General features: G+C 64.4%; 1 protein-coding gene across 1 annotated transcript in view; it reads left to right on the forward strand.

Annotated features, from left to right (window-relative positions):
* The window catches only part of agxt2 (alanine--glyoxylate aminotransferase 2), a 301,925-nt gene that overhangs the window by 272,616 nt on the left and 2,457 nt on the right, over nucleotides 1–26,852 (forward strand). The window contains exons 9-10 of the mRNA XM_087993908.1: nucleotides 15,710–15,859; nucleotides 21,459–21,557. Of these exons, the coding sequence (XP_087850034.1) occupies nucleotides 15,710–15,859; nucleotides 21,459–21,557 (249 nt within the window). The remainder of the gene's footprint in view (nucleotides 1–15,709; nucleotides 15,860–21,458; nucleotides 21,558–26,852) is intronic.

A 26,852-nucleotide genomic window follows, 5' to 3' on the forward strand; every position in this document is an offset into this window, starting at 1 on the left:
GGGTGGGGGGGGGTGGGGTGTGGGGGTGAGGGGTGTGGGGTTGAAGGGTGGGGGGGTGACGGGGTGGGGGGGTGGGGTGACGGGGTGTGGGGGTGACGGGGTGGGGGTGACGGGGTGTGGGGATGAGGGGTTTGGGGTGAGGGGTGGGGGTGACGGGGTGTGGGGGTGGTGGGGTGAGGGGTGGAGGGGTGGGGGGATGATGGGGTGGGGGGTGGGGTGTGGGGGTAAGGTGTGTGGGGGTGACGGGGTGGGGGTGACGGTGTGTGGGGGTGCGGGGGTGACGGGTTGTGGGGGTGACGGTGTGTGGGGATGAGGGGTGTGGGGGTGACGGGGTGTGGGGGTGAGGGGTGGGGGTGACGGGGTGTGGGGGTGAGGGGTGGGGGTGACGGGTTGTGGGGGTGACGGGGTGTGTGGGTGACGGGGTGTGGGGGTGACGGGGTGTGGGGGTGAGGGGTGTGGGGTGATGGGGTGTGGGGGTGAGGGGTGTGGGGGTGAGGGGTGTGGGGGTGAGGGGTGTGGGGGTGACGGGGTGTGGGGGTGAGATGTGGGGGTGACGGGGTGTGGGGGTGAGGGGTGTGGGGGTGACGGGGTGTGTGGGTGAGGGGTGTGGGGTGATGGGGTGTGGGGGTGACGGGGTGTGTGGGTGACGGGGTGTGGGGGTGACGGGGTGTGGGGGTGAGGGGTGTGGGGTGATGGGGTGTGGGGGTGAGGGGTGTGGGGGTGAGGGGTGAGGGGTGTGGGGTGATGGGGTGTGGGGGTGAGGGGTGTGGGGGTGAGGGGTGTGGGGGTGACGGGATGTGGGGGTGACGGGGTGTGGGGGTGAGGGGTGTGGGGTAGAGGGGTGACGGGGTGTGGGGGTGAGGGGTGTGGGGTGATGGGGTGTGGGGGTGAGATGTGGGGGTGACGGGGTGTGGGGGTGAGGGGTGTGGGGTGATGGGGTGTGGGGGTGAGATGTGGGGGTGACGGGGTGTGGGGGTGAGGGGTGTGGGGGTGAGGGGTGTGGGGGTGACGGGGTGTGGGGGTGAGGGGTGTGGGGTGATGGGGTGTGGGGGTGAGATGTGGGGGTGACGGGGTGTGGGGGTGACGGGGTGTGGGGGTGGGGGGCGTGGGGGTGACGGGGTGTGGGGGTGGGGAGTGTGGGGGTGAGGGGTGTGGGGGTGGGGGGTGTGGGGGTGAGGGGTGTGGGGGTGACGGGGTGTGGGGGTGAGGGGAGTGGGGGTGAGGGGGTGGGGGTGCGGGGTGTGGGGTTGGGGAGTGTGGGGGTGAGGGGTGTGGGGGTGAGGGGTGTGGGGATGTGGGGGTGACGGGGTGTGGGGGTGAGGGGTGTGGGCGTGACGGGGTGTGGGGGTGGGGAGTGTGGGGGTGAGGGGTGTGGGGGTGGGGGGTGTGGGGGTGACGGGGTGTGGGGGTGGGGGGGGTGGGGGTGACGGGGTGTGGGGGTGAGGGGTGTGGGGGTGACGGGGTGTGGGGGTGGGGGGTGTGGGGGTGACGGGGTGTGGGGGTGAGGGGTGTGGGGGTGACGGGGTGTGGGGGGTGTGGTGGTGACGGGGTGTGGGGGTGAGGGGTGACGGGGTGTGGGGGTGACGGGGTGTGGGGGTGAGGGGTGTGGGGGTGACGGGGTGTGGGGGGTGTGGGGGTGACGGGGTGTGGGGGTGAGGGGTGTGGGGGTGACGGGGTGGGGGTGTGAGGGGTGTGGGGTGACGGGGTGTGGGGGTGAGGGGAGGGGGTGACGTGGTGTGGGGGTGACGGGGTGTGAGGGGGTGAGGGGGTGTGGGGGTGAGGGGTGGGGGGGGTGAGGGGTGTGGGGGTGACGGGGTGGGGGTGACAGGGTGGGGGGGTGAGGGGGTGTGGGGGTGACGGGGTGTGAGGGGGTGTGGGGGTGAGGGGTGGGGGGGTGAGGGGTGTGGGGGTGACGGGGTGGGGGTGAGGGGGCGGGGGTGAGGGGGTGTGGGGGTGACGGGGTGTGAGGGGGTGAGGGGGTGTGGGGGTGAGGGGTGGGGGGGTGAGGGGTGTGGGGGTGACGGGGTGGGGGTGACAGGGTGGGGGGGTGAGGGGGTGTGGGGGTGACGGGGTGGGGGTGAGGGGGCGGGGGTGATGGGGTGTGGGGGTGACGGGGTGTGAGGGGGTGAGGGGGTGTGGGGGTGAGGGGTGGGGGGGTGAGGGGTGTGGGGGTGACGGGGTGGGGGTGACAGGGTGGGGGGGTGACGGGGTGTGGGGGTGACGGGGTGGGGGGGGGGTGACGTGGTGTGGGGGTGGCGGGGTGACGGGGTGGGGGGGTGACGGGTGTGGGGGTGACGGGGTGTGGGGGTGAGGGGTGTGGGGTGATGGGGTGTGGGGGTGACGGGGTGTGGGGGTGACGGGGTGTGGGGGTGGGGGGCGTGGGGGTGACGGGGTGTGGGGGTGGGGAGTGTGGGGGTGAGGGGTGTGGGGGTGGGGGGTGTGGGGGTGAGGGGTGTGGGGGTGACGGGGTGTGGGGGTGAGGGGAGTGGGGGTGAGGGGGTGCGGGGTGTGGGGTTGGGGAGTGTGGGTGACGGGGTGTGGGGGTGACGGGGTGTGGGGGTGAGGGGTGTGGGGTGATGGGGTGTGGGGGTGAGGGGGGTGAGGGGTGTGGGGGTGACGGGGTGTGGGGGTGACGGGGTGTGGGGGTGAGATGTGGGGGTGACGGGGTGTGGGGGTGAGGGGTGTGGGGGTGACGGGGTGTGGGGGTGAGGGGTGTGGGGTGATGGGGTGTGGGGGGTGACGGGGTGTGTGGGTGACGGGGTGTGGGGGTGACGGGGTGTGGGGGTGAGGGGTGTGGGGTGATGGGGTGTGGGGGTGAGGGGTGTGGGGGTGAGGGGTGTGGGGTGATGGGGTGTGGGGGTGAGGGGTGTGGGGGTGAGGGGTGTGGGGGTGAGGGGTGTGGGGGTGACGGGATGTGGGGGTGACGGGGTGTGGGGGTGAGGGGTGTGGGGTAGAGGGGTGACGGGGTGTGGGGGTGAGGGGTGTGGGGTGATGGGGTGTGGGGGTGAGATGTGGGGGTGACGGGGTGTGGGGGTGAGGGGTGTGGTGTGATGGGGTGTGGGGGTGAGATGTGGGGGTGACGGGGTGTGGGGGTGAGGGGTGTGGGGGTGAGGGGTGTGGGGGTGACGGGGTGTGGGGGTGAGGGGTGTGGGGTGATGGGGTGTGGGGGTGAGATGTGGGGGTGACGGGGTGTGGGGGTGACGGGGTGTGGGGGTGGGGGGCGTGGGGGTGACGGGATGTGGGGGTGGGGAGTGTGGGGGTGAGGGGTGTGGGGGTGGGGGGTGTGGGGGTGAGGGGTGTGGGGGTGACGGGGTGTGGGGGTGAGGGGAGTGGGGGTGAGGGGGTGGGGGTGCGGGGTGTGGGGTTGGGGAGTGTGGGGGTGAGGGGTGTGGGGGTGAGGGGTGTGGGGATGTGGGGGTGACGGGGTGTGGGGGTGAGGGGTGTGGGGGTGACGGGGTGTGGGGGTGGGGAGTGTGGGGGTGAGGGGTGTGGGGGTGGGGGGTGTGGGGGTGACGGGGTGTGGGGGTGGGGGGGGTGGGGGTGACGGGGTGTGGGGGTGAGGGGTGTGGGGGTGACGGGGTGTGGGGGTGGGGGGTGTGGGGGTGACGGGGTGTGGGGGTGAGGGGTGTGGGGGTGACGGGGTGTGGGGGGTGTGGTGGTGACGGGGTGTGGGGGTGAGGGGTGACGGGGTGTGGGGGTGACGGGGTGTGGGGGTGAGGGGTGTGGGGGTGACGGGGTGTGGGGGTGTGGGGGTGACGGGGTGTGGGGGTGAGGGGTGTGGGGGTGACGGGGTGGGGGTGTGAGGGGTGTGGGGTGACCGGGTGTGGGGGTGAGGGGAGGGGGTGACGTGGTGTGGGGGTGACGGGGTGTGAGGGGGTGAGGGGGTGTGGGGGTGAGGGGTGGGGGGGTGAGGGGTGTGGGGGTGACGGGGTGGGGGTGACAGGGTGGGGGGGTGAGGGGGTGACGGGGTGTGAGGGGGTGAGGGGGTGTGGGGGTGAGGGGTGTGGGGGTGACGGGGTGGGGGTGAGGGGGCGGGGGTGAGGGGGTGTGGGGGTGACGGGGTGTGAGGGGGTGAGGGGGTGTGGGGGTGAGGGGTGGGGGGGTGAGGGGTGTGGGGGGTGACGGGGTGGGGGTGACAGGGTGGGGGGGTGAGGGGGTGTGGGGGTGACGGGGTGGGGGTGAGGGGGCGGGGGTGATGGGGTGTGGGGGTGACGGGGTGTGAGGGGGTGAGGGGGGTGTGGGGGTGAGGGGTGGGGGGTGAGGGGTGTGGGGGTGACGGGGTGGGGGTGACAGGGTGGGGGGGTGACGGGGTGTGGGGGTGACGGGGTGGGGGGGGGTGACGTGGTGTGGGGGTGGCGGGGTGTGGGGGTGACGGGGTGGGGGGGGTGACGGGGTGGGGGGGTGACGGGGTGGGGGGGGTGGGGTGTGGGGGTGACGGGGTGGGGGTGACAGGGTGTGGGGGTGACGGGTGGGGGGTGAGGGGGTGTGGGGGTGTGAGGGTGAGGGGTGGGGGGTGAGGGGTGGGGGTGACAGGGTGGGGTGGTGACGGGGTGTGGGGATGACGGGGTGTGGGGGTGACGGGGTGGGGGGGAGACGGGGTGGGGGGGGGTGGGGTGTGGGGGTGAGGGGTGTGGGGGTGACGGGGTGGGGGTGACGGGGTGTGGGGGTGACGGGGTGGGGGGGTGACGGGGTGGGGGGGTTGGGGTGTGGGGGTGAGGGGTGTGGGGTTGAAGGGTGGGGGGGTGACGGGGTGGGGGGGTGGGGTGTGGGGGTGACGGGGTGTGGGGGTGACGGGGTGGGGGTGACGGGGTGTGGGGATGAGGGGTGTGGGGTGAGGGGTGGGGGTGACGGGGTGTGGGGGTGATGGGGTGAGGGGTGGAGGGGTGGGGGATGATGGGGTGGGGGGTGGGGTGTGGGGGTAAGGGGTGTGGGGGTGACCGGGTGGGGGTGACGGTGTGTGGGGGTGCGGGGGTGACGGGTTGTGGGGGTGACGGTGTGTGGGGATGAGGGGTGTGGGGTGACGGGGTGACGGGGTGTGGGGGTGACGGGGTGTGGGGGTGAGGGGTGGGGGTGACGGGGTGTGGGGGTGAGGGGTGGGGGTGACGGGTTGTGGGGGTGACGGGGTGTGTGGGTGACGGGGTGTGGGGGTGACGGGGTGTGGGGGTGAGGGGTGTGGGGTGATGGGGTGTGGGGGTGAGGGGTGTGGGGGTGAGGGGTGAGGGGTGTGGGGTGATGGGGTGTGGGGGTGAGGGGTGTGGGGGTGAGGGGTGTGGGGGTGAGGGGTGTGGGGGTGACGGGATGTGGGGGTGACGGGGTGTGGGGGTGAGGGGTGTGGGGGTGACGGGGTGTGGGGGTGAGGGGTGTGGGGTGTGGGGGTGAGATGTGGGGGTGACGGGGTGTGGGGTGAGGGGTGTGGGGTGATGGGGTGTGGGGGTGAGATGTGGGGGTGACGGGGTGTGGGGGTGAGGGGTGTGGGGGTGAGGGGTGTGGGGGTGACGGGGTGTGGGGGTGAGGGGTGTGGGGGTGATGGGGTGTGGGGGTGAGATGTGGGGGTGACGGGGTGTGGGGGTGACGGGGTGTGGGGGTGGGGGGCGTGGGGGTGACGGGGTGTGGGGGTGGGGAGTGTGGGGGTGAGGGGTGTGGGGGTGGGGGGTGTGGGGGTGAGGGGTGTGGGGGTGACGGGGTGTGGGGGTGAGGGGAGTGGGGGTGAGGGGGTGGGGGTGCGGGGTGTGGGGTTGGGGAGTGTGGGGGTGAGGGGTGTGGGGGTGAGGGGTGTGGGGATGTGGGGGTGACGGGGTGTGGGGGTGAGGGGTGTGGGGGTGACGGGGTGTGGGGGTGGGGAGTGTGGGGGTGAGGGGTGTGGGGGTGACGGGGTGTGGGGGTGTGGGGGTGACGGGGTGTGGGGTGAGGGGTGTGGGGGTGACGGGGTGTGGGGGGTGTGGTGGTGACGGGGTGTGGGGGTGAGGGGTGACGGGGTGTGGGGGTGACGGGGTGTGGGGGTGAGGGGTGTGGGGGTGACGGGGTGTGGGGGGTGTGGGGGTGACGGGGTGTGGGGGTGAGGGGTGTGGGGGTGACGGGGTGTGGGGTGTGGGGGTGACGGGGTGTGGCGGTGACGGGTGTGTGGGGGTGACGGGGTGTGGGGGCGATGGGGTGTGGGGGTGAGGGGTGTGGGGGTGACGGGGGTGTGGGGGTGGGGGGTGTGGGGGTGACGGGGTGTGGGGGTGACGGGGTGTGGGGGTGACAGGGTGTGGGGGTGAGGGGTGTGGGGGTGACGGGGTGTGGGGGTGACGGGGTGTGGGGGTGACAGGGTGTGGGGGTGAGGGGTGTGGGGGTGTGGGGTTGACGGGGTGTGGGGGTGACGGGGTGTGGGGGTGACGGGGTGTGGGGGTGACGGGGTGTGGGGGTGACAGGGTGTGGGGGTGAGGGGTGTGGGGGTGTGGGGTTCACGGGGTGTGGGGTTGACGGGGTGTGGGGGTGACAGGGTGTGGGGTGTGGGGGCGATGGGGTGGGGGGGTGGGTGTGGGGTGACGGGGTGGGGGTGGGGGGTGACGGGGTGGAGGGGGGTGGGGTTGAGGGGTGACGCTGTGTGAGGGTGACAGGGTGTGTGGGATACGGAGTGTGGGGGTGAGGGGTGTGGAGGTGAGGGGTGGGGGGGTGACGGGGTGTGGGGGTGCGGGGGTGTGGGGGTGGGGAGTGGGGGTGATGGTGTGTGGGGGTGCGGGGGTGACGGGGTGATGGGGTGAGGGGTGTGGGGGTGATGGGGTGTGGGGGTGTGGGGTGATGGGGTTTGGGGGTGAGGGGGGGTGAGGGGTGCGGGGGTGAGGGGTGATGGGGTGTGGGGGTGAGGGGTGTGGGGTGAGGGGTGTGGGGGTGGGGGGTGGGGGTGACGGTGTGTGGGGGTGATGGGGTGTGGGGGTGGGGGGTGGGGGTGACGGTGTGTGGGGGTGCGGGGGTGACGGGGTGTGGGGGTGACGGGGTGTGGGGGGTGTGGGGGTGACGGGGTGTGGGGGTGACGGGGTGTGGGGGTGGGGGTGTGGGGGTGAAGGGGTGTGGGGGGTGAGGGGTGTGGGGGTGACGGGGTGTGGGGGTGACGGGGTGTGGGGGGTGTGGGGGCGATGGGGTGTGGGGGTGAGGGTGTGGGGGTGACGGGGTGTGGGGGTGGGGGGTGTGGGGGTGACGGGGTGTGGGGGTGACGGTGTGTGGGGGTGCGGGGGTGTGGGGGTGGGGAGTGGGGGTGACGGTGTGTGGGGGTGCGGGGGGTGACGGGGTGTGGGGTGATGGGGTGAGGGGTGTGGGGGTGATGGGGTGTGGGGGTGTGGGGTGATGGGGTTTGGGGGTGAGGGGTGCGGGGGTGAGGGGTGATGGGGTGTGGGGGTGAGGGGTGTGGGGGTGAGGGGTGTGGGGGTGAGGGGTGTGGGGGTGACGGTGTGTGGGGGTGCGGGGGTGACGGGGTGTGGGGGTTATGGGGTGTGGGGGTGACGGGGTGTGGGGGTGATGGGTGTGGGGGTGGGGGGTGGGGGTGACGGTGTGTGGGGGTGCGGGGGTGACGGGGTGTGGGGGTGATGGGGTGTGGGGGTGACGGGGTGTGGGGGTGATGGGGTGTGGGGGGTGGGGGTGACGGTGTGTGGGGGTGCGGGGGTGACGGGGTGATGGGGTGTGGGGGTGGGGAGTGGGGGTGACGGTGTGTGGGGGTGGCGGGGGTGACGGTGTGTGGGGGTGACAGGGTGTGGAGGTGACGGTGTGTGGGGGTGAGGGGTGTGGGGGCGAGGGGTGTGGGGGTGGGGGGTGTGGGGGTGACGGGGTGTGGGGGTGAGGGGTGTGGGGGTGAGTGGTGTGGGGGCGACGGAGTGTGGGGGGTGAGGGGTGAGGGGTGTGGGGGTGATGGGGTGTAGGGGTGTGGGGTGATGGGGTTTGGGGGTGAGGGGTGTGGGGGTGAGGGGTGTGGGGGTGAGGGGTGTGGGGTGACGGGGTGAGGGGTGTGGGGGTGAGGGGTGTGGGGGTGAGGGGTGTGGGGTGACGGGGTGTGGGGGTGAGGGGTGTGGGGGTGAGCGGTGTGGGGGTGAGGGGTGTGGGGGTGACGGGGTGTGGGGGTGTGGGGGTGAGGCGTGTGGGGTGTTGGGGTGATGGGGTGTGGGGGTGATGGGGTGTGGGGGTGAGGGGTGTGGGGGTGACGGGGTGTGGGGGTGGGGGATGTGAGGGGTGTGGGGGTGATGGGGTGTGGGGGTGAGGGGTGTGGGGGTGACGGGGTGTGGGGGTGGGGGGTGTGAGGGGTGTGGGGGTGGGGTCTTGGGGGTGACGGGGTGTGGGGGTGAGGGGTGTGGGGGTGATGGGGTGTGGGGGTGGGGAGTGGGGGTGACGGTGTGTGGGGGTGTGGGGGTGACGGGGTGATGGGGTGAGGGGTGTGGGGGTGATGGGGTGTGGGGGTGTGGGGTGATGGGGTTTGGGGGTGAGGGGGGGTGAGGGGTGCGGGGGTGAGGGGTGATGGGGTGTAGGGGTGAGGGGTGTGGGGGTGAGGGGTGTGGGGGTGGGGGGTGGGGGTGACGGTGTGTGGGGGTGATGGGGTGTGGGGGTGGGGGGTGGGGGTGACGGTGTGTGGGGGTGCGGGGGTGACGGGGTGTGGGGGTGACGGGGTGTGGGGGGTGTGGGGGTGAGGGGTGTGGGGGTGACGGGGTGTGGGTGTGGGGGGTGAAGGGGTGTGGGGGTGAGGGGGTGAGGGGGTGACGGGGTGTGGGGGGTGTGGGGGCGATGGGGTGTGGGGGTGAGGGGTGTGGGGGTGACGGGGTGTGGGGGTGGGGGGTGTGGGGGTGACGGTGTGTGGGGGTGCGGGGGGTGTGGGGGTGGGGAGTGGGGGTGACGGTGTGTGGGGGTGCGGGGGTGACGGGGTGTGGGGGTGATGGGGTGAGGGGTGTGGGGGTGATGGGGTGTGGGGGTGTGGGGTGATGGGGTTTGGGGGTGAGGGGGGGTGAGGGGTGCGGGGGTGAGGGGTGATGGGGTGTGGGGGTGAGGGGTGTGGGGGTGAGGGGTGTGGGGGTGAGGGGTGTGGGGGTGAGGGGTGTGGGGGTGACGGTGTGTGGGGGTGCGGGGGTGACGGGGTGTGGGGGTGATGGGGTGTGGGGGTGACGGGGTGTGGGGGTGATGGGGTGTGGGGGTGGGGGGTGGGGGTGACGGTGTGTGGGGGTGCGGGGGTGACGGGGTGATGGGGTGTGGGGGTGGGGAGTGGGGGTGACGGTGTGTGGGGGTGCGGGGGTGACGGGGTGTGGGGGTGACGGTGTGTGGGGGTGACGGGGTGTGGAGGTGACGGTGTGTGGGGGTGAGGGGTGTGGGGGTGAGGGGTGTGGGGGTGGGGGGTGTGGGGGTGACGGGGTGTGGGGGTGACGGTGTGTGGGGGTGAGGGGTGTGGGGGTGAGGGGTGTGGGGGTGGGGGGTGTGGGGGTGAGGGGTGTGGGGGTGACGGGGTGTGGGGGTGTGGGGGTGAGGGGTGAGGCGTGTGGGGTGTTGGGGTGATGGGGTGTGGGGGTGATGGGGTGTGGGGGTGACGGGGTGTGGGGGTGGGGGATGTGAGGGGTGTGGGGGTGATGGGGTGTGGGGGTGAGGGGTGTGGGGGTGACGGGGTGTGGGGGTGGGGGGTGTGAGGGGTGTGGGGGTGGGGTCTTGGGGGTGACGGGGTGTGGGGGTGAGGGGTGTGGGGGTGATGGGGTGTGGGGGTGGGGAGTGGGGGTGACGGTGTGTGGGGGTGCGGGGGTGACGGGGTGATGGGGTGAGGGGTGTGGGGGTGATGGGGTGTGGGGGTGTGGGGTGATGGGGTTTGGGGGTGAGGGGGGGTGAGGGGTGCGGGGGTGAGGGGTGATGGGGTGTGGGGGTGAGGGGTGTGGGGGTGAGGGGTGTGGGGGTGGGGGGTGGGGGTGACGGTGTGTGGGGGTGATGGGGTGTGGGGGTGGGGGGTGGGGGTGACGGTGTGTGGGGGTGCGGGGGTGACGGGGTGTGGGGGTGACGGGGTGTGGGGGGTGTGGGGGTGACGGGGTGTGGGGGTGAGGGGTGTGGGGGTGACGGGGTGTGGGGGTGAGGGGTGTGGGGGTGACGGGGTGTGGGGGTGACGGGGTGTGGGGGTGACGGGGTGTGGGGGCGATGGGGTGTGGGGGTGAGGGGTGTGGGGGTGTGGGGGTGGGGGGTGTGGGGGTGACGGGGTGTGGGGGTGACGGTGTGTGGGGGTGCGGGGGTGTGGGGGTGGGGAGTGGGGGTGACGGTGTGTGGGGGTGCGGGGGTGACGGGGTGTGGGGGTGATGGGGTGAGGGGTGTGGGGGTGATGGGGTGTGGGGGTGTGGGGTGATGGGGTTTGGGGGTGAGGGGGGGTGAGGTGTGCGGGGGTGAGGGGTGATGGGGTGTGGGGGTGAGGGGTGTGGGGGTGAGGGGTGTGGGGGTGAGGGGTGTGGGGGTGACGGTGTGTGGGGGTGCGGGGGTGACGGGTGATGGGGTGTGGGGGTGACGGGGTGTGGGGGTGATGGGGTGTGGGGGTGGGGGGTGGGGGTGACGGTGTGTGGGGGTGCGGGGGTGACGGGGTGTGGGGGTGATGGGGTGTGGGGGTGACGGGGTGTGGGGGTGATGGGGTGTGGGGGTGGGGGGTGGGGGTGACGGTGTGTGGGGGTGCGGGGGTGACGGGGTGATGGGGTGTGGGGGTGGGGAGTGGGGGTGACGGTGTGTGGGGGTGCGGGGGTGACGGAGTGTGGGGGTGACGGTGTGTGGGGGTGACGGGGTGTGGAGGTGACGGTGTGTGGGGGTGAGGGGTGTGGGGGTGAGGGGTGTGGGGGTGGGGGGTGTGGGGGTGAGGGGTGTGGGGGTGAGTGGTGTGGGGGCGACGGAGTGTGGGGGTGAGGGGTGAGGGGTGATGGGGTGTGGGGGTGTGGGGTGATGGGGTTTGGGGGTGAGGGGTGTGGGGGTGAGGGGTGTGGGGGTGAGGGGTGTGGGGTGACGGGGTGAGGGGTGTGGGGGTGAGGGGTGAGGGGTGTGGGGTGACGGGGTGTGGGGGTGAGGGGTGTGGGGGTGAGCGGTGTGGGGGTGAGGGGTGTGGGGGTGACGGGGTGTGGGGGCGACGGAGTGTGGGGGTGAGGGGTGAGGGGTGATGGGGTGTGGGGGTGTGGGGTGATGGGGTTTGGGGGTGAGGGGTGTGGGGGTGAGGGGTGTGGGGGTGAGGGGTGTGGGGTGACGGGGTGAGGGGTGTGGGGGTGAGGGGTGAGGGGTGTGGGGTGACGGGGTGTGGGGGTGAGGGGTGTGGGGGTGAGCGGTGTGGGGGTGAGGGGTGTGGGGGTGACGGGGTGTGGGGGTGAGGGGTGAGGCGTGTGGAGTGTTGGGGTGATGGGGCGTGGGGGTGATGGGGTGTGGGGGTGAGGGGTGATGGGGTGTGGGGGTGGGGGATGTGAGGGGTGTGGGGGTGATGGGGTGTGGGGGTGAGGGGTGTGGGGGTGACGGGGTGTGGGGGTGGGGGGTGTGAGGGGTGTGGGGGTGGGGTCTTGGGGGTGACGGGGTGTGGGGGTGAGGGGTGTGGGGGTGATGGGGTGTGGGGGTGGGGAGTGGGGGTGACGGTGTGTGGGGGTGCGGGGGTGACGGTGTGTGGGGGTGACGGGGTGTGGGGGTGACGGGATGTGGGGGTGAGGGGGTGACGGGGTGTGGGGGTGACGGGGTGTGGGGGTGACGGGGTGTGGGGGTGGGGGGTGGGGGTGACGGTGTGTGGGGGTGCGGGGGTGACGGGGTGTGGGGGTGACGGTGTGTGGGGGTGACGGGATGTGGGGGTGACGGTGTGTGGGGGTGAGGGGTGTGGGGGTGAGGGGTGTGGGGGTGTGGGGGTGATGGGGTGTGGGGGTGAGGGGTGTGGGGGTGATGGGGTGTGGGGGTGGGGGTGTGTGGGGTGTGGGGGTGGGGGGGGTGGGGGTGACAGGGTGTGGGGGTGAGGGGTGTGGGGGTGATGGGGTGAGGGGTGTGGGGGTGACGGGGTGTGGGGGTGGGGGGTGTGGGGGTGATGGGGTGTGGGGGTGAGGGGTGTGGGGGTGACGGGGTGTGGGGGTGGGGGTGTGTGGGGTGTGGGGGTGGGGGGGGTGGGGGTGACAGGGTGTGGGGGTGAGGGGTGATGGGGTGAGGGGTGTGGGGGTGACGGGGTGATGGGGTGAGGGGTGTGGGGGTGATGGGGTGTGGGGGCGATGGGGTGTGGGGGTGAGGGGTGTGGGGGTGTGGGGGTGGGGGGTGTGGGGGTGACGGGGTGTGGGGGTGACGGTGTGTGGGGGTGCGGGGGTGTGGGGGTGGGGAGTGGGGGTGACGGTGTGTGGGGGTGCGGGGGTGACGGGGTGTGGGGGTGATGGGGTGAGGGGTGTGGGGGTGATGGGGTGTGGGGGTGTGGGGTGATGGGGTTTGGGGGTGAGGGGGGGTGAGGGGTGCGGGGGTGAGGGGTGATGGGGTGTGGGGGTGAGGGGTGTGGGGGTGAGGGGTGTGGGGGTGAGGGGTGTGGGGGGTGACGGTGTGTGGGGGTGCGGGGGTGACGGGTGATGGGGTGTGGGGGTGACGGGGTGTGGGGGTGATGGGGTGTGGGGGTGGGGGGTGGGGGTGACGGTGTGTGGGGGTGCGGGGGTGACGGGGTGTGGGGGTGATGGGGTGTGGGGGTGACGGGGTGTGGGGGTGATGGGGTGTGGGGGTGGGGGGTGGGGGTGACGGTGTGTGGGGGTGCGGGGGTGACGGGGTGATGGGGTGTGGGGGTGGGGAGTGGGGGTGACGGTGTGTGGGGGTGCGGGGGTGACGGGGTGTGGGGGTGACGGTGTGTGGGGGTGACGGGGTGTGGAGGTGACGGTGTGTGGGGGTGAGGGGTGTGGGGGTGAGGGGTGTGGGGGTGGGGGGTGTGGGGGTGAGGGGTGTGGGGGTGAGTGGTGTGGGGGCGACGGAGTGTGGGGGTGAGGGGTGAGGGGTGATGGGGTGTGGGGGTGTGGGGTGATGGGGTTTGGGGGTGAGGGGTGTGGGGGTGAGGGGTGTGGGGGTGAGGGGTGTGGGGTGACGGGGTGAGGGGTGTGGGGGTGAGGGGTGAGGGGTGTGGGGTGACGGGGTGTGGGGGTGAGGGGTGTGGGGGTGAGCGGTGTGGGGGTGAGGGGTGTGGGGGTGACGGGGTGTGGGGGCGACGGAGTGTGGGGGTGAGGGGTGAGGGGTGATGGGGTGTGGGGGTGTGGGGTGATGGGGTTTGGGGGTGAGGGGTGTGGGGGTGAGGGGTGTGGGGGTGAGGGGTGTGGGGTGACGGGGTGAGGGGTGTGGGGGTGAGGGGTGAGGGGTGTGGGGTGACGGGGTGTGGGGGTGAGGGGTGTGGGGGTGAGCGGTGTGGGGGTGAGGGGTGTGGGGGTGACGGGGTGTGGGGGTGAGGGGTGAGGCGTGTGGAGTGTTGGGGTGATGGGGCGTGGGGGTGATGGGGTGTGGGGGTGAGGGGTGTGGGGGTGACGGGGTGTGGGGGTGGGGGATGTGAGGGGTGTGGGGGTGATGGGGTGTGGGGGTGAGGGGTGTGGGGGTGACGGGGTGTGGGGGTGGGGGGTGTGAGGGGTGTGGGGGTGGGGTCTTGGGGGTGACGGGGTGTGGGGGTGAGGGGTGTGGGGGTGATGGGGTGTGGGGGTGGGGAGTGGGGGTGACGGTGTGTGGGGGTGCTGGGGTGACGGTGTGTGGGGGTGACGGGGTGTGGGGGTGACGGGATGTGGGGGTGAGGGGGTGACGGGGTGTTGGGGTGACGGGGTGTGGGGGTGACGGGGTGTGGGGGTGGGGGGTGGGGGTGACGGTGTGTGGGGGTGCGGGGGTGACGGGGTGTGGGGGTGACGGTGTGTGGGGGTGACGGGATGTGGGGGTGACGGTGTGTGGGGGTAAGGGGTGTGGGGGTGAGGGGTGTGGGGGTGTGGGGGTGTGGGGGTGATGGGGTGTGGGGGTGAGGGGTGTGGGGGTGACGGGGTGTGGGGGTGGGGGTGTGTGGGGGGTGGGGGGGGTGGGGGTGACAGGGTGTGGGGGTGAGGGGTGTGGGGGTGATGGGGTGAGGGGTGTGGGGGTGACGGGGTGTGGGGGTGGGGGGTGTGGGGGTGATGGGGTGTGGGGGTGAGGGGTGTGGGGGTGACGGGGTGTGGGGGTGGGGGTGTGTGGGGTGTGGGGGTGGGGGGGGTGGGGGTGACAGGGTGTGGGGGTGAGGGGTGATGGGGTGAGGGGTGTGGGGGTGACGGGGTGATGGGGTGTGGGGGTGATGGGGTGAGGGGTGTGGGGGTGACGGGGTGTGGGGGTGACGGGGTGTGGGGTTGTGGGGGTGGGGGGGTTGGGGGTGACGGTGTGTAGGGGTGAGGAGTGTGGGGTGTTGGGGTGATGGGGTGTGGGGGTGGGGGATGTGAGGGTGACGGGGTGGGGGGGTGACGGGGTGGGGGTGGGGTGACGGAGTGGGGGGGGGTGACGGGGTGTGGGGGGGTGACGGGGTGTGGGGGTGACGGGGTGTGGGGGGTGAGGGGTGTGGGGGCGACAGGGTGATGGGGGGTGAGGGGTGTGGGGGTGACGGGGTGTGGGGGTGATGGGGTGTGGGGGTGTGGGGGTGATGGGGGGTGAGGGGTGTGGGGGTGATGGGGGGTGAGGGGTGTGGGGGTGACGGGGTGTGGGGTGACGGGGTGTGGGGGTGAGGGGTGTGGGGGTGACGGGGTGTGGGGGTGAGGGGTGTGGGGGTGACGGGGTGTGGGGGTGAGGGGTGTGGGGGTGATGGGGTGTGGGGGTGAGGGGTGTGGGGGTGAGGGGTGTGGGGGTGATGGGGTGTGGGGGTGAGGGGTGTTGGGGTGACGGGGTGTGGGGGTGACGGGGTGAGGGGTGTGGGGGTGAGGGGTGTGGGGGTGATGGGGTGTGGGGGTGAGGGGTGTGGGGGTGAGGGGTGTGGGGGTGACGGGGTGTTGGGGTGAGGGGTGTGGGGGTGACGGGGTGTGGGGGTGACGGGGTGTGGGGGTGAGGGGTGTGGGGGTGACGGGGTGTGGGGGTGACGGGGTGTTGGGGTGACGGGGTGTGGGGGGTGACGGGGTGTGGGGGTGGGGGGTGTGGGGGTGAGGGGTGTGGGGGTGAGGGGTGTGGGGGTGACGGGGTGTTGGGGTGAGGGGTGTGGGGGTGACGGGGTGTGGGGGTGACGGGGTGTGGGGGTGAGGGGTGTGGGGGTGAGGGGTGTGGGGGTGTGGGGGTGAGGGGTGTGGGGGTGAGGGGTGTGGGGGTGACGGGGTGTGGGGGTGAGGGGTGTGGGGGTGACGGGGTGTGGGGGTGAGGGGTGTGGGGGTGAGGGGTGTGGGGGTGAGGGGTGTGGGGGTGACGGGGTGTGGGGGTGACGGGGTGTGGGGGTGAGGGGTGTGGGGGTGACGGGGTGTGGGGGTGACGGGGTGTGGGGGTGAGGGGTGTGGGGGTGAGGGGTGTGGGGGTGACGGGGTGTGGGTGTGACGGGGTGTGGGGGTGAGGGGTGTGGGGGTGACGGGGTGTGGGGGTGACGGGGTGTGGGGGTGAGGGGTGTGGGGGTGACGGGGTGTGGGGGTGACGGGGTGTGGGGGTGAGGGGTGTGGGGGTGAGGGGTGTGGGGGTGACGGGGTGTGGGTGTGACGGGGTGTGGGGGTGATGGGGTGATGGGGGTGACAGGGTGACAGGGTGATGGGGGTGAGGGGGTGATGGGATGTGGGGGTCACTGGGTTCTCTCTGTTTGAAGGTGATCGAAGAGGAGAATCTGATGGGGAACTGCGAGACCCTGGGGAACCGGCTGCTCCTGGGGCTGGAGAAACTGCGCCAAGACTTCGAGATTGTGGGGGACGTCCGGGGGAAGGGGCTGATGATTGGCATGGAGATGGTGGACAGTCGGGTAAGTACCTCACTGGCCCTCAGCGATGGGGGGAGGGGGGGGGGCTGTTGGGGTGCGGTGTGAGTGTTGTGGGGGGTCTGTGGGGTGTTGGATGGGTGTGTGGGGTGGGGGGGTGCTGCTCAGTTGAAGGGGTTCAGGCTTGGGGCCTGTTCTGGGCTAAAACAGTTTGACACAAACTGACAGCCTTACTGAAGTCCATATCGATCACATCTACTGCTCTGCCCTCATCAATCCTCTTTGTTACTTCTTCAAAAAACTCAATCAAGTTTGTGCGACATGATTTCCCATGCACAAAGCCCTGTTGACTATCCCTAATCAGTCCTTGCCTTTCCAAATACATGTACATCCTGTCCCTCAGGATTCCCTCCAACAACTTGCCCACCACTGAGGTCAGGCTCACCGGTCGAAAGTTCCCTGGCTTATCTTTCTTAAACAATGGCACCACGTTTGCCAACCTCCATTCTTCCGGCACCTCACCTGTGACTATCGATGATACAAGTATCTCAGTAAGAGGCCCAGCAATCACTTCTCCAGCTTCCCACCGAGTTCTCGGGTACACCTGATCAGGTCCTGGGGATTTATCCACCTTTAACCGTTTGTGGTGTGGGAGTGTTTGGATGTGGTAGTGCTGCTCAGTTGATAGGGGTTCAGGCTCTGGGCCTGCTCTGGGGTAAAACGGTTTGACACAAACTGACAGAAACCGGATTCAGACACTTGGCTCCTGGAACATGCTCCAACGTTGAATAAGATCCTGACACCTCAGAGATTTTCCGAATCCACTCTCCCACCTTCACCGCCATCTCCCCCACCCCTCCCCTCCCCACCCCTCCCCTCCCCTCAGAGACAGAGCGCTCCTCACTCTCACAACCCTCTGTTTGAAGGGGAAGAGCTCTCAGTTTCAATGTGTCCCCTAATCCATGGATGACGCGGATGGGGACAGTGAATGTATCCCCACTGGGTTTGGTGGTGACCCATGCGGTGGGGAGTGACAGGGGAGTTTGATGTGTCAGTTTGCAGCGTCCTGCAGCCTGTCCCGAATCCACACCAGCACATCCCCCTCCCCAGGGCAGGCCACTGCTCAGTCAGTACCTGATTATAACTTTCCCCAAGTCCCTGGTTTACAGAAAGACTTCCGTATCCTCTGTCGTGAGAACAGAAGCAAAATGGTTGTCCATTTCATCTCCTGTTCCCCTCTTCTCTGCTATTAACCTCTTTTCTCACTCACTTTAACTCTTTTCCTTCTTAAACACCGACAGAACCTCCTGCTCTCTGTTTATACATTTTGAGCTCAGTATCTCTCTCACTTTGTCCTTCTCCTGATGACCCTGAACTGTCTTCCTCAGTCTTTCCTTATTTCTCCAAATCTCACCTGCCCCTCAGCTTTGCACACATGGGCAGTTTCTCACTTTCTGCACTGCTCTATCCCCCAGCCCAGTTCACTACAGCTGAGCTCAGCTACAGAGCTGTCATTATTTAACATTAAACACTCATCTTTGCAGCCCTTTCCCTGGCCACAGGTTGGTTAGCCCACTTGACTGAACAGCTGGTTTCTGATGCCACCTTTGGGTTTAGTTCCTGCACCAGATGAGGTTACCATCAGGTTACTCCGTCTCAACCTGTCCCCTCTCCTGAGGTGTGCTGACCCCCAGGTCAAACCACCACCAGTCTCTATCACCTCTCCTTCTACTAACTGGAAGTAAAATTCAGTTCAAGTAAATGTTGCAGCTTATTATGGAGCATTTCGAAACAGAATATAATCACACAGGGTCAGTACTGCCTCATGAAGGGGACACCAAGCCTGACAGATTCACTAAAGTTCGATGAGGTGGTAACAGGCCGGATAGATATTGGGAGACTCAGGAAACTCAGCTCATCCATAAGGACTCTCACCAACGTTTACAGATGCCCCATTGAGACCACACTGTCTGGGTGGGTACAGCCAGGTACGGCAACTGCTCTGCCCAGGACGATAAGAAATTACAGAGCGTGGTGTGTACAGCCCAGCCCATCACAGGGGGGAGCCAACCTCCCACCCATGGACTCCAGTTACACAGCTCACTGCCGCAGAAAGGCTGCCAACATCATCAAAGACCCATCGCACGGTGGTAATGATCTACTACACCCTCTTCCATCAGGGAGAGGGTACAGAAACCCAAACACACACACCAGCAGGTTCAGGGGCAGCTTAGACTGCTCAATATACCTCTCCAATTTCCAATCTAATGTTGGTCTCCCTCTTTGTGCATCTTCTGTGTAGCTGTAACATTGCCTTTCTCACTGTTCTGTCACCCTGTGACCTCCGTACAGTATGACCTGGCTATACTGCACCCAAAACAAACCTTTGCACTGTACCTCAGACAGTAATAAATCTAAGCAAATATTTGGATTTTCATACGGCGTTGGATAAGATACTAAACATTCATCAATTTAATAAGAGCCCATGGTGTTGGGAGCACTCATGAACACAGAGAGCATTAGCCAATTAATAAACGACAGTGCGATAAATGGGGCTGTTATAGAATGGTGGGAGAGTCACAGCGATCAGTGCTGGGGTCATAATTATTTACAAAACCTATTAATGAGTTGAATGAGAGAAGTGAATGGACAGGAGTGACATTTGGAGCGGATGAAGATCTGGACTCCCCCAGGGGAGGGGTCTCTCGGTTCCGCGATCAGTCAATACACACAGACGATTCGGTCTGGTTTTGCAAGATTTCACACTTTATTTTTCAGCTGGGCACAGGTTCTGTGTCCCTCGGAGAAACTGCACACGTGGCTTAAGACAAAGACATTTTTATATCTTTAGTACAGCCATGGTTACAGAGCACGTTCAAACAATTACTAATCACATTTAATAAAATTGACATTATTGACAGCAACTTAGCTCAATGATATTTCCTGAGAATCAACTTTGTTTTAAACATCCAAGCTTCTTTATCTCTCTTTGCAGGGTCAGTTAGGATGGCTAGTAATGTCTAGTCTCGTTATTTCTATGCCGTAAAAGAAGCATTGTCTACTAATCTTTGATTCAGTACTCTATAGTTAGTTCAGGAATGCAGCTTTTAGCGGGGTTAAAAGCCATTTTAAACAGAATTGTCCATTTGCTGCCGAGAAGCCATTTTGACATGTTACTTGCATTAAGAAGCCATTTTGTTGTCAGTAAGAGCATGTCATAGAGTCACAGAGACGTACAGCATGAAAACAGACCCTTCGGTCCAACCCGTCCATGCCGACCAGATATCCCAACCCAATCTAGTCCCACCTGCCAGCACCCGGCCCATATCCCTCCAAACCCTTCCTATTCATATACCCATCCGAATGCCTCTTAAATGTTGCAATTGTACCAGCCTCCACCACATCCTCTGGCAGCTCATTCCATACACGTACCACCCTCTGCGTGAAAAAGTTGCCTCTTAGGTCTCTTTTATATCTTTTTCCTCTCACCCTAAACCTATGCCGTCTAGTTCTGGACTCCCTGACCTCAGAGAAAAGACTTTGTCTATTTATCCTATCCATGCCCCTCATAATTTTGTAAACCTCTATAAGGTCACCCCTCAGCCTCCGACGCTCCAGGGAAAACAGTCCCAGCCTGTTCAGCCTCTCCCTGTAGCTCAGATCCTCCAAACCTGGCAACATCCTTGTAAATCTTTTCTGAACCCTTTCAAGTTTCACAACATCTTTCCGATAGGAAGGAGACCAGAATTGCACGCAATATTCCAACAGTGGCCTAACCAATGTCCTGTACAGCCGCAACATAACCTCCCAACTCCTGTACTCAATACTCTGACCAATAAAGGAAAGCATACCAAACGCCTTCTTCACTATCCTATCTACCTGCGACTCCACTTTCAAGGAGCTATGAACCTGCCCTCCAAGGTCTCTTTGTTCAGCAACACTCCCTAGGATCTTACCATTAAGTGTATAAGTCCTGCTAAGATTTGCTTTCCCAAAATGCAGCACCTCACATTTATCTGAATTAAACTCCATCTGCCACTTCTCAGCCCATTGACCCATCTGGTCCAGATCCTGTTGTAATCTGAGGTAACCCTCTTCGCTGTCCACTACACCTCCAATTTCGGTGTCATCTGCAAACTTACTAACTGTACCTCTTATGCTCGCATCCAAATCATTTATGTAAATGACAAAAAGTCGAGGGCCCAGCACCAATCCTTGTGGCACTGCACTGGTCACAGGCCTCCAGTCTGAAAAACAACACTCCTCCACCACCCTCTGTCTTCTACCTTTGAGCCAGTTCTGTATCCAAATGGCTAGTTCTCCTTGTATTCCATGAGATCTAACCTTGCTAATCAGTCTCCCATGGGGAACCTTGTCGAACGCCTTACTGAAGTCCATATAGATCACATCTACTGCTCTGTCCTCATCAATCTTCTTTGTTACTTCTTCAAAAAACTCAAACAAGTTTGTGAGACATATTTCCCACGCACAAAGCCATGTTGACTATCCCTCATCAGTCCTTGCCTTTCCAGATACATGTACATCCTGTCCCTCAGGATTCCCTCCAACAACTTGCCCACCACCGACATCAGGCTCACCGGTCTATAGTTCCCTGGCCTGTCTTTCTTAAACAGCGGCACCACATTTGCCAACCTCCAGTCTTCCGGCACCTCACCTGTGACTATCGATGATACAAATATCTCAGCAAGAGGCCCAGCAATCACTTCTCTAGCTTCCCACAGAGTTCTCGGGTCCACCTGATCAGGTCCTGGGGATTTATCCACTTTTAACCGTTTCAAGACATCCAGCACTTCTTCCTCTGTAATCTGGACATTTTGCAAGATGTCACCATCTATTTCCCTACAGTCTATACCTTCCATATCCTTTTCCACTGATGCAAAATACTCATTTAGTACCTCCCTCATTTTCTGTGGCTCCACACAAAGGCCACCTTGCTGATCTTTGAGGGGCCCTATTCTCTCCCTAGTTACCCTTTTGTCCTGAATGTATTTGTAAAAACCTTTTGGATTCTCCTTAATTCTATTTGCCAAAGCTACCTCATGTCCCCTCTTTTCCCTCCTGATTTCTCTCAAGTATACTCCTACTGCCTTTATACTCTTCTAAGGATTCACTCGATCTATCCTGTCTATACCTGACATATGCTTCCTTCTTTTTCTTAACCAAACCCTCAATTTCTTTAGTCATTCAGCACTCCCTATACCTACCAGCCTTCCCTTTCACCCTGACAGGAATATACTTTCTCTTGATTCTTGTTATCTCATTTCTGAAGGCTTCCCATTTTCCAGCCGTCCCTTAACCTGCGAACATCTGCCCCCAATCAGCTTTTGAAAGTTCTTGCCTAATACCGTCAAAATTGGCCTCTCTCCAATTTAGAACTTCAACTTTTAGATCTGGTCTATCCTTTTCCTTCACTATTTTAAAACGGATAGAATGTATTAAATGGTTGTTCCTGATAACAGGCTGTATTCAGATTTCAGATCCTCACTGACCCAGAGAGAGCTGGGAAGCAGGGTGGGGATGTTGGCTGAATGTGCAGACAGACACAGGCACTGTGTGTCTCCGAGAGTGAATCTTAGAAGTTCAACTCTTCCGATATTCAAAAGATTTTCTTCTCCATCCACAGGACAGTCAGAAACCTCTTCCTGCCCAAGAAATGAACCAGATCTGGGAGGACTGCCGGGAGATGGGACTGCTCCTGGGGAAAGGGGGCATGTATGGACAGGTAAAAGATCCAACCTCATCACTGACACACTCCCAGCCCAGCAGCCACCCAGGCACCATCCCAGGGCCTACTGGGGCACTGTGCTAGTACTGGGTGTGATAGCACTGGGGGAGGGGACAGAGGGAGACTGACCAGGGTGTGATAGCACTGGGGGAGGGGACAGAGGGAGCCTGACCAGGGTGTGGTAGCACGGGGAGAGGGGACAGAGGGAGACTGACCAGGGTGTGATAGCACTGGGGGAGGGGACAGAGGGAGCCTGACCAGGGTGTGGTAGCACGAGGAGAGGGGGAAGAGGGAGACTGACCAGGGTGTGGTAGCATGGAGAGAGGGGGTAGAGGGAGACTGACCAGGGTGTGGTAGCACGGGGAGAGGGGACAGAGGGAGACTGACCAGGGTGTGATAGCATGGAGAGAGGGGGTAGAGGGAGACTGACCAGGGTGTGATAGCACGGGGAGAGGGGGTAGAGGGAGACTGACCAGGGTGTGGTAGCACTGGGGGAGGGGGCAGCGGGAGACTGAGCAGGGTGTGGTAGCACTGGGGGAGGGGTCAGAGGGAGACTGACCAGGGTGTGGTAGCACGGGGGGAGGGGACAGAGGGAGACTGACCAGGGTGTGGTAGCACTGGGGGAGGGGACAGAGGGAGACTGACCAGGGTGTGGTAGCACGGGGGGAGGGGACAGAGGGAGCCTGACCAGGGTGTGGTAGCACTGGGAGGGGACAGAGGGAGACTGACCAGGGTGTGGTAGCACGGGGGGAGGGGACAGAGGGAGACTGACCAGGGTGTGGTAGCACTGGGAGGGGACAGAGGGAGACTGACCAGGGTGTGGTAGCACGGGGGGAGGGGACAGAGGGAGACTGACCAGGGTGTGGTAGCACGGGGGGAGGGGACAGAGGGAGACTGACCAGGGTGTGATAGCACTGGGGGAGGGGACAGAGGGAGACTGACCAGGGTGTGATAGCACGGGGGGAGGGGACAGAGGGAGACTGACCAGGGTGTGATAGCACTGGGGGGAGGGTACAGAGGGAGACTGACCAGGGTGTGATAGCACTGGGGGAGGGGGGACAGAGGGAGACTGACCAGGGTGTGATAGAACTGGGGGAGGGGACAGAGGGAGACTGACCAGGGTGTGATAGCACGGGGGGAGGGGGCAGAGGGAGACTGACCAGGGTGTGGTAGCACTGGGGGAGGGGACAGAGGGAGACTGACCAGGGTGTGGTAGCACTGGGGGAGGGGACAGAGGGAGCCTGACCAGGGTGTGGTAGCACTGGGGGAGGGGACAGAGGGAGACTGACCAGGGTGTGATAGCACTGGGGGAGGGGGGACAGAGGGAGACTGACCAGGGTGTGATAGAACTGGGGGAGGGGACAGAGGGAGACTGACCAGGGTGTGATAGCACTGGGGGTGGGGACAGAGGGAGACTGACCAGGGTGTGATAGCACTGGGGGAGGGGGGACAGAGGGAGACTGACCAGGGTGTGGTAGCACTGGGGGAGAGGACAGAGGGAGACTGACCAGGGTGTGGTAGCACGAGGAGAGGGGGAAGAGGGAGACTGACCAGGGTGTGGTAGCACGGGGAGAGGGGACAGAGGGAGACTGACCAGGGTGTGATAGCACTGGGGGAGGGGACAGAGGGAGCCTGACCAGGGTGTGGTAGCACGAGGAGAGGGGGAAGAGGGAGACTGACCAGGGTGTGGTAGCACGGGGAGAGGGGACAGAGGGAGACTGACCAGGGTGTGATAGCACTGGGGGAGGGGACAGAGGGAGACTGACCAGGGTGTGGTAGCACGGGGAGGGGGGACAGAGGGAGACTGACCAGGGTGTGGTAGCACGGGGGGAGGGGTCAGAGGGAGACTGACCAGGGTGTGATAGCACTGGGGGAGGGGACAGAGGGAGACTGACCAGGGTGTGATAGCACTGGGGGAGGGGGGACAGAGGGAGACTGACCAGGGTGTGATAGCACTGGGGGAGGGGGGACAGAGGGAGACTGACCAGGGTGTGATAGCACTGGGGGGAGGGGACAGAGGGAGACTGACCAGGGTGTGGTAGCACTGGGGGAGGGGGGACAGAGGGAGACTGACCAGGGTGTGATAGAACTGGGGGAGGGGACAGAGGGAGACTGACCAGGGTGTGGTAGCACTGGGGGAGGGGACAGAGGGAGACTGACCAGGGTGTGATAGCACGGGGAGAGGGGACAGAGGGAGACTGACCAGGGTGTGGTAGCACTGGGGGAGGGGGGACAGAGGGAGACTGACCAGGGTGTGATAGCACGGGGGGAGGGGACAGAGGGAGACTGACCAGGGTGTGGTAGCACTGGGGGAGGGGACAGAGGGAGACTGACCAGGGTGTGGTAGCACTGGGAGGGGACAGAGGGAGACTGACCAGGGTGTGGTAGCACTGGGGGAGGGGGGACAGAGGGAGACTGACCAGGGTGTGGTAGCACTGGGCGAGGGGACAGAGGGAGACTGACCAGGGTGTGGTAGCACTGGGAGGGGACAGAGGGAGACTGACCAGGGTGTGGTAGCACTGGGGGAGGGGGGACAGTGGGAGACTGACCAGGGTGGATGTACTAGATAATGGGATTGGGGTGGGTGGATGTTTGATGAGCAGTTTGGCCAGGATGGGCCAAGTGGCCTGCGCCTGTGCTCTGGCTCTGTGAGAGTGAGGTCCAGTTGGCCTGTTCTCAGTTTCAAACGCCCCGGGCTATTGGCTGTTGCTGATTGTAGACTCACAGTCCGCAATGTGCCCGTGGTCTCGGCCCTGCTCTCCATGGTCTCTCTCACTCAGCGGTGAGTCAACTCCAAACCCAGCAGCTGCAGCTGTAATCCCCATCATCTCCCCCTCAAACAGGAGCTGCTTCAGTTGTCCCTCATAGCCAGCTTCCCAGGAGGAGGAGAGATCCTCTCAGGATCACTTTCTGGTTCAAAAAGATCACCTCTCACTCTCCGAAACTCCGATGGATACAAGCCCAGCTGCTCCGAACTTCCCTCACACAAATCCTCCTCTGGCCCAGGATCACTCAGGGCGCTGCTGTTCGTACTTGGTAAACTAAAATCCGATCCCTTTCTGTTGCCCGTGAGCTGCTGCGTTGACTCACAGCAACCCAGATGCTGTCGCTATGACTCCCTTCAGCATCTTCACCCAGTGCCAGTGAAGCTGGCTGTGATATTTTGAGGGTATACCATTGAGTATCAAGGGGCAATGGCTGGATTCTCTCGAATGGGGGATGGTCATTGCTTAACATCCCCACTCCTGACCTTATGGTGGAGGGAAGGTCATTGATGAAGCAGCTGAAGATGGTTGGGCCGAGGACACTGCCCTGAGGGACTCCTGCAGAGATGTCCTGGAGCTGAGATGACTGACCCTCCACAACCACAACCATCTTCCTCTGTGTCAGGCATAACTCCAGCCAGTGGAAACTTTACCCCCTGACACTCACTGATTGCAGTGGCTCCTTGATGCCACACTCAGTCGAATCCAGCCTTGAGATCAAGGGCTGTCCCTCTCCCCTCCCCTCCCCTCTAGAATCCAGCTCTTCTGTCCATGTCTGACCCAAGGCTGGAATGAGGTCAGGAGCTGAGTGACCCTGGGGATCCCAAACTGGGGGTCACTGAGCAGGTTATTGCTGAGCAGGTGCTGCTTGATAGCTGTTACTGACACCGTCCGTCACGTTACTGAGGATCGAGAGGAGACTAATGGGACGGGAATTAGCCGGGTCGGATTTGTCCTGCTTTTTAGTACGGGACATACCTGGGAAACTTTCCATATTGTCGGGTAGATGCCAGTGTTGTAGCGTTTTGAGTGAAATTCTAACAGCCATTGCCTCACCGAATGTTTAAAATGTTTGATGGACAGACTTTTAAATCGCCACAAGTTACTTCCCCGATTTCTCTGAGCAAGACCCTGGCATTAAACGTGGCCATTTCTGCCCTCAGTCCTACAATGTGATGGAAGCCTGGTTTAGAAGTTAGCTTTGAGGGAACACGTTATTTTCCCAAATCCCATTTCCATGTTTCATCTGTGGGTAACATTCCTGACACAAAACCCAGAGTTATAAGCACTGGTCCCTGGGAGAGGGACCCTCAGGGGAGCACCTCAAAACAGGGCAGACCTCCAGGTCAGGGGTGAAACTGGCACCTCCTTCCCAATCCCAGCCCCCTCCCTGTCACTCACAACGGGGTCCCTTGGAAGGAGGAGCTCTTCCTTCATTCCCATTCCAAACAAAAATCAGGGAATGGGAGGTGATGCCCCATTGGTCTGTTAATCCAGAGACCCAGGTAATGGCTTTCCTGGGAACCTGGGTTCAAATCCCACCACAGCAGTTGGTGTCATGTGAATTCAGTACGTATCTGGAATTATGAGTCTAATAATGACCATGAACCCGTTGGTGATTGTTGGAAAACCCCATCTGGGTCACTAACATTCTTCAGGGATGGAAACTGTCATCTTTACCTAGTCTGGCCTACACATGACTCCAGACCCACGGCAATGTGGATGCCCTGTGGGTAATTAGGGATGGGCAGTAAAGGTTGGCCGAGCCAGTGACACCCTCAGCTTGAAAGGCTGAATTAGCTTTCTTGTTATATAACACAGCCCAGGGCCTTCCCGTTGAGTGTGTAAGTCCGGCCTATGTTTGACCAATCCAATGCAACACCTTACATTTATCGAAATTAAACTCCACCTACCACACCTCAGCTCACTTACCCAGTTCAGGATATCGCTGCAATGTTTGAAACTACAAAATATCTGGAAATAATTTGGGTTATGAACTGTTGTCATGACAACAATGCCTTCAGCCATTTCTAAATGTCACACGGAATGAATCGAATGTGTTCTCCCAGCGTCAACAATCAACAAAATTACACAGACACAGCTTTCCCCGTATCTAACCCCGTATCTAACCCTATATCTAACCCTGTATCTATCCCCGTATCTAACCGTGTATCTATCCCCGTATCTAACCCTGTATCTATCCCCGTATCTAACGCTGTATCTAACCACATATCTAACCCCCGTATCTAACCCCGTATCTATCCCTGTATCTAACCCCGTATCTATCGCTGTATCTAACCCCGTATCGAACCCTATATCTAACCCTGTATCTATCCCCGTATCTAACCCCGTATCTATCCCCGTATCTAACCCCGTATCTAACCCTATATTTAACCCTGTATCCATCCCCGTATCTAACCCCGTATCTATCCCCGTATCAATCCCTGTATCTATCCCCGTATCTAACCTGTATCTATCCCTGTATCTAACCCCGTATCTTTCCCCGTATCTAACCCCATATCTATCC

The sequence above is a fragment of the Chiloscyllium plagiosum genome, unplaced genomic scaffold (genome assembly GCF_037043375.1).
Source record: "Chiloscyllium plagiosum isolate Xiang-an unplaced genomic scaffold, Cpla_swu_hap1 HiC_scaffold_2, whole genome shotgun sequence".
Lineage (NCBI taxonomy): Eukaryota > Metazoa > Chordata > Chondrichthyes > Orectolobiformes > Hemiscylliidae > Chiloscyllium > Chiloscyllium plagiosum.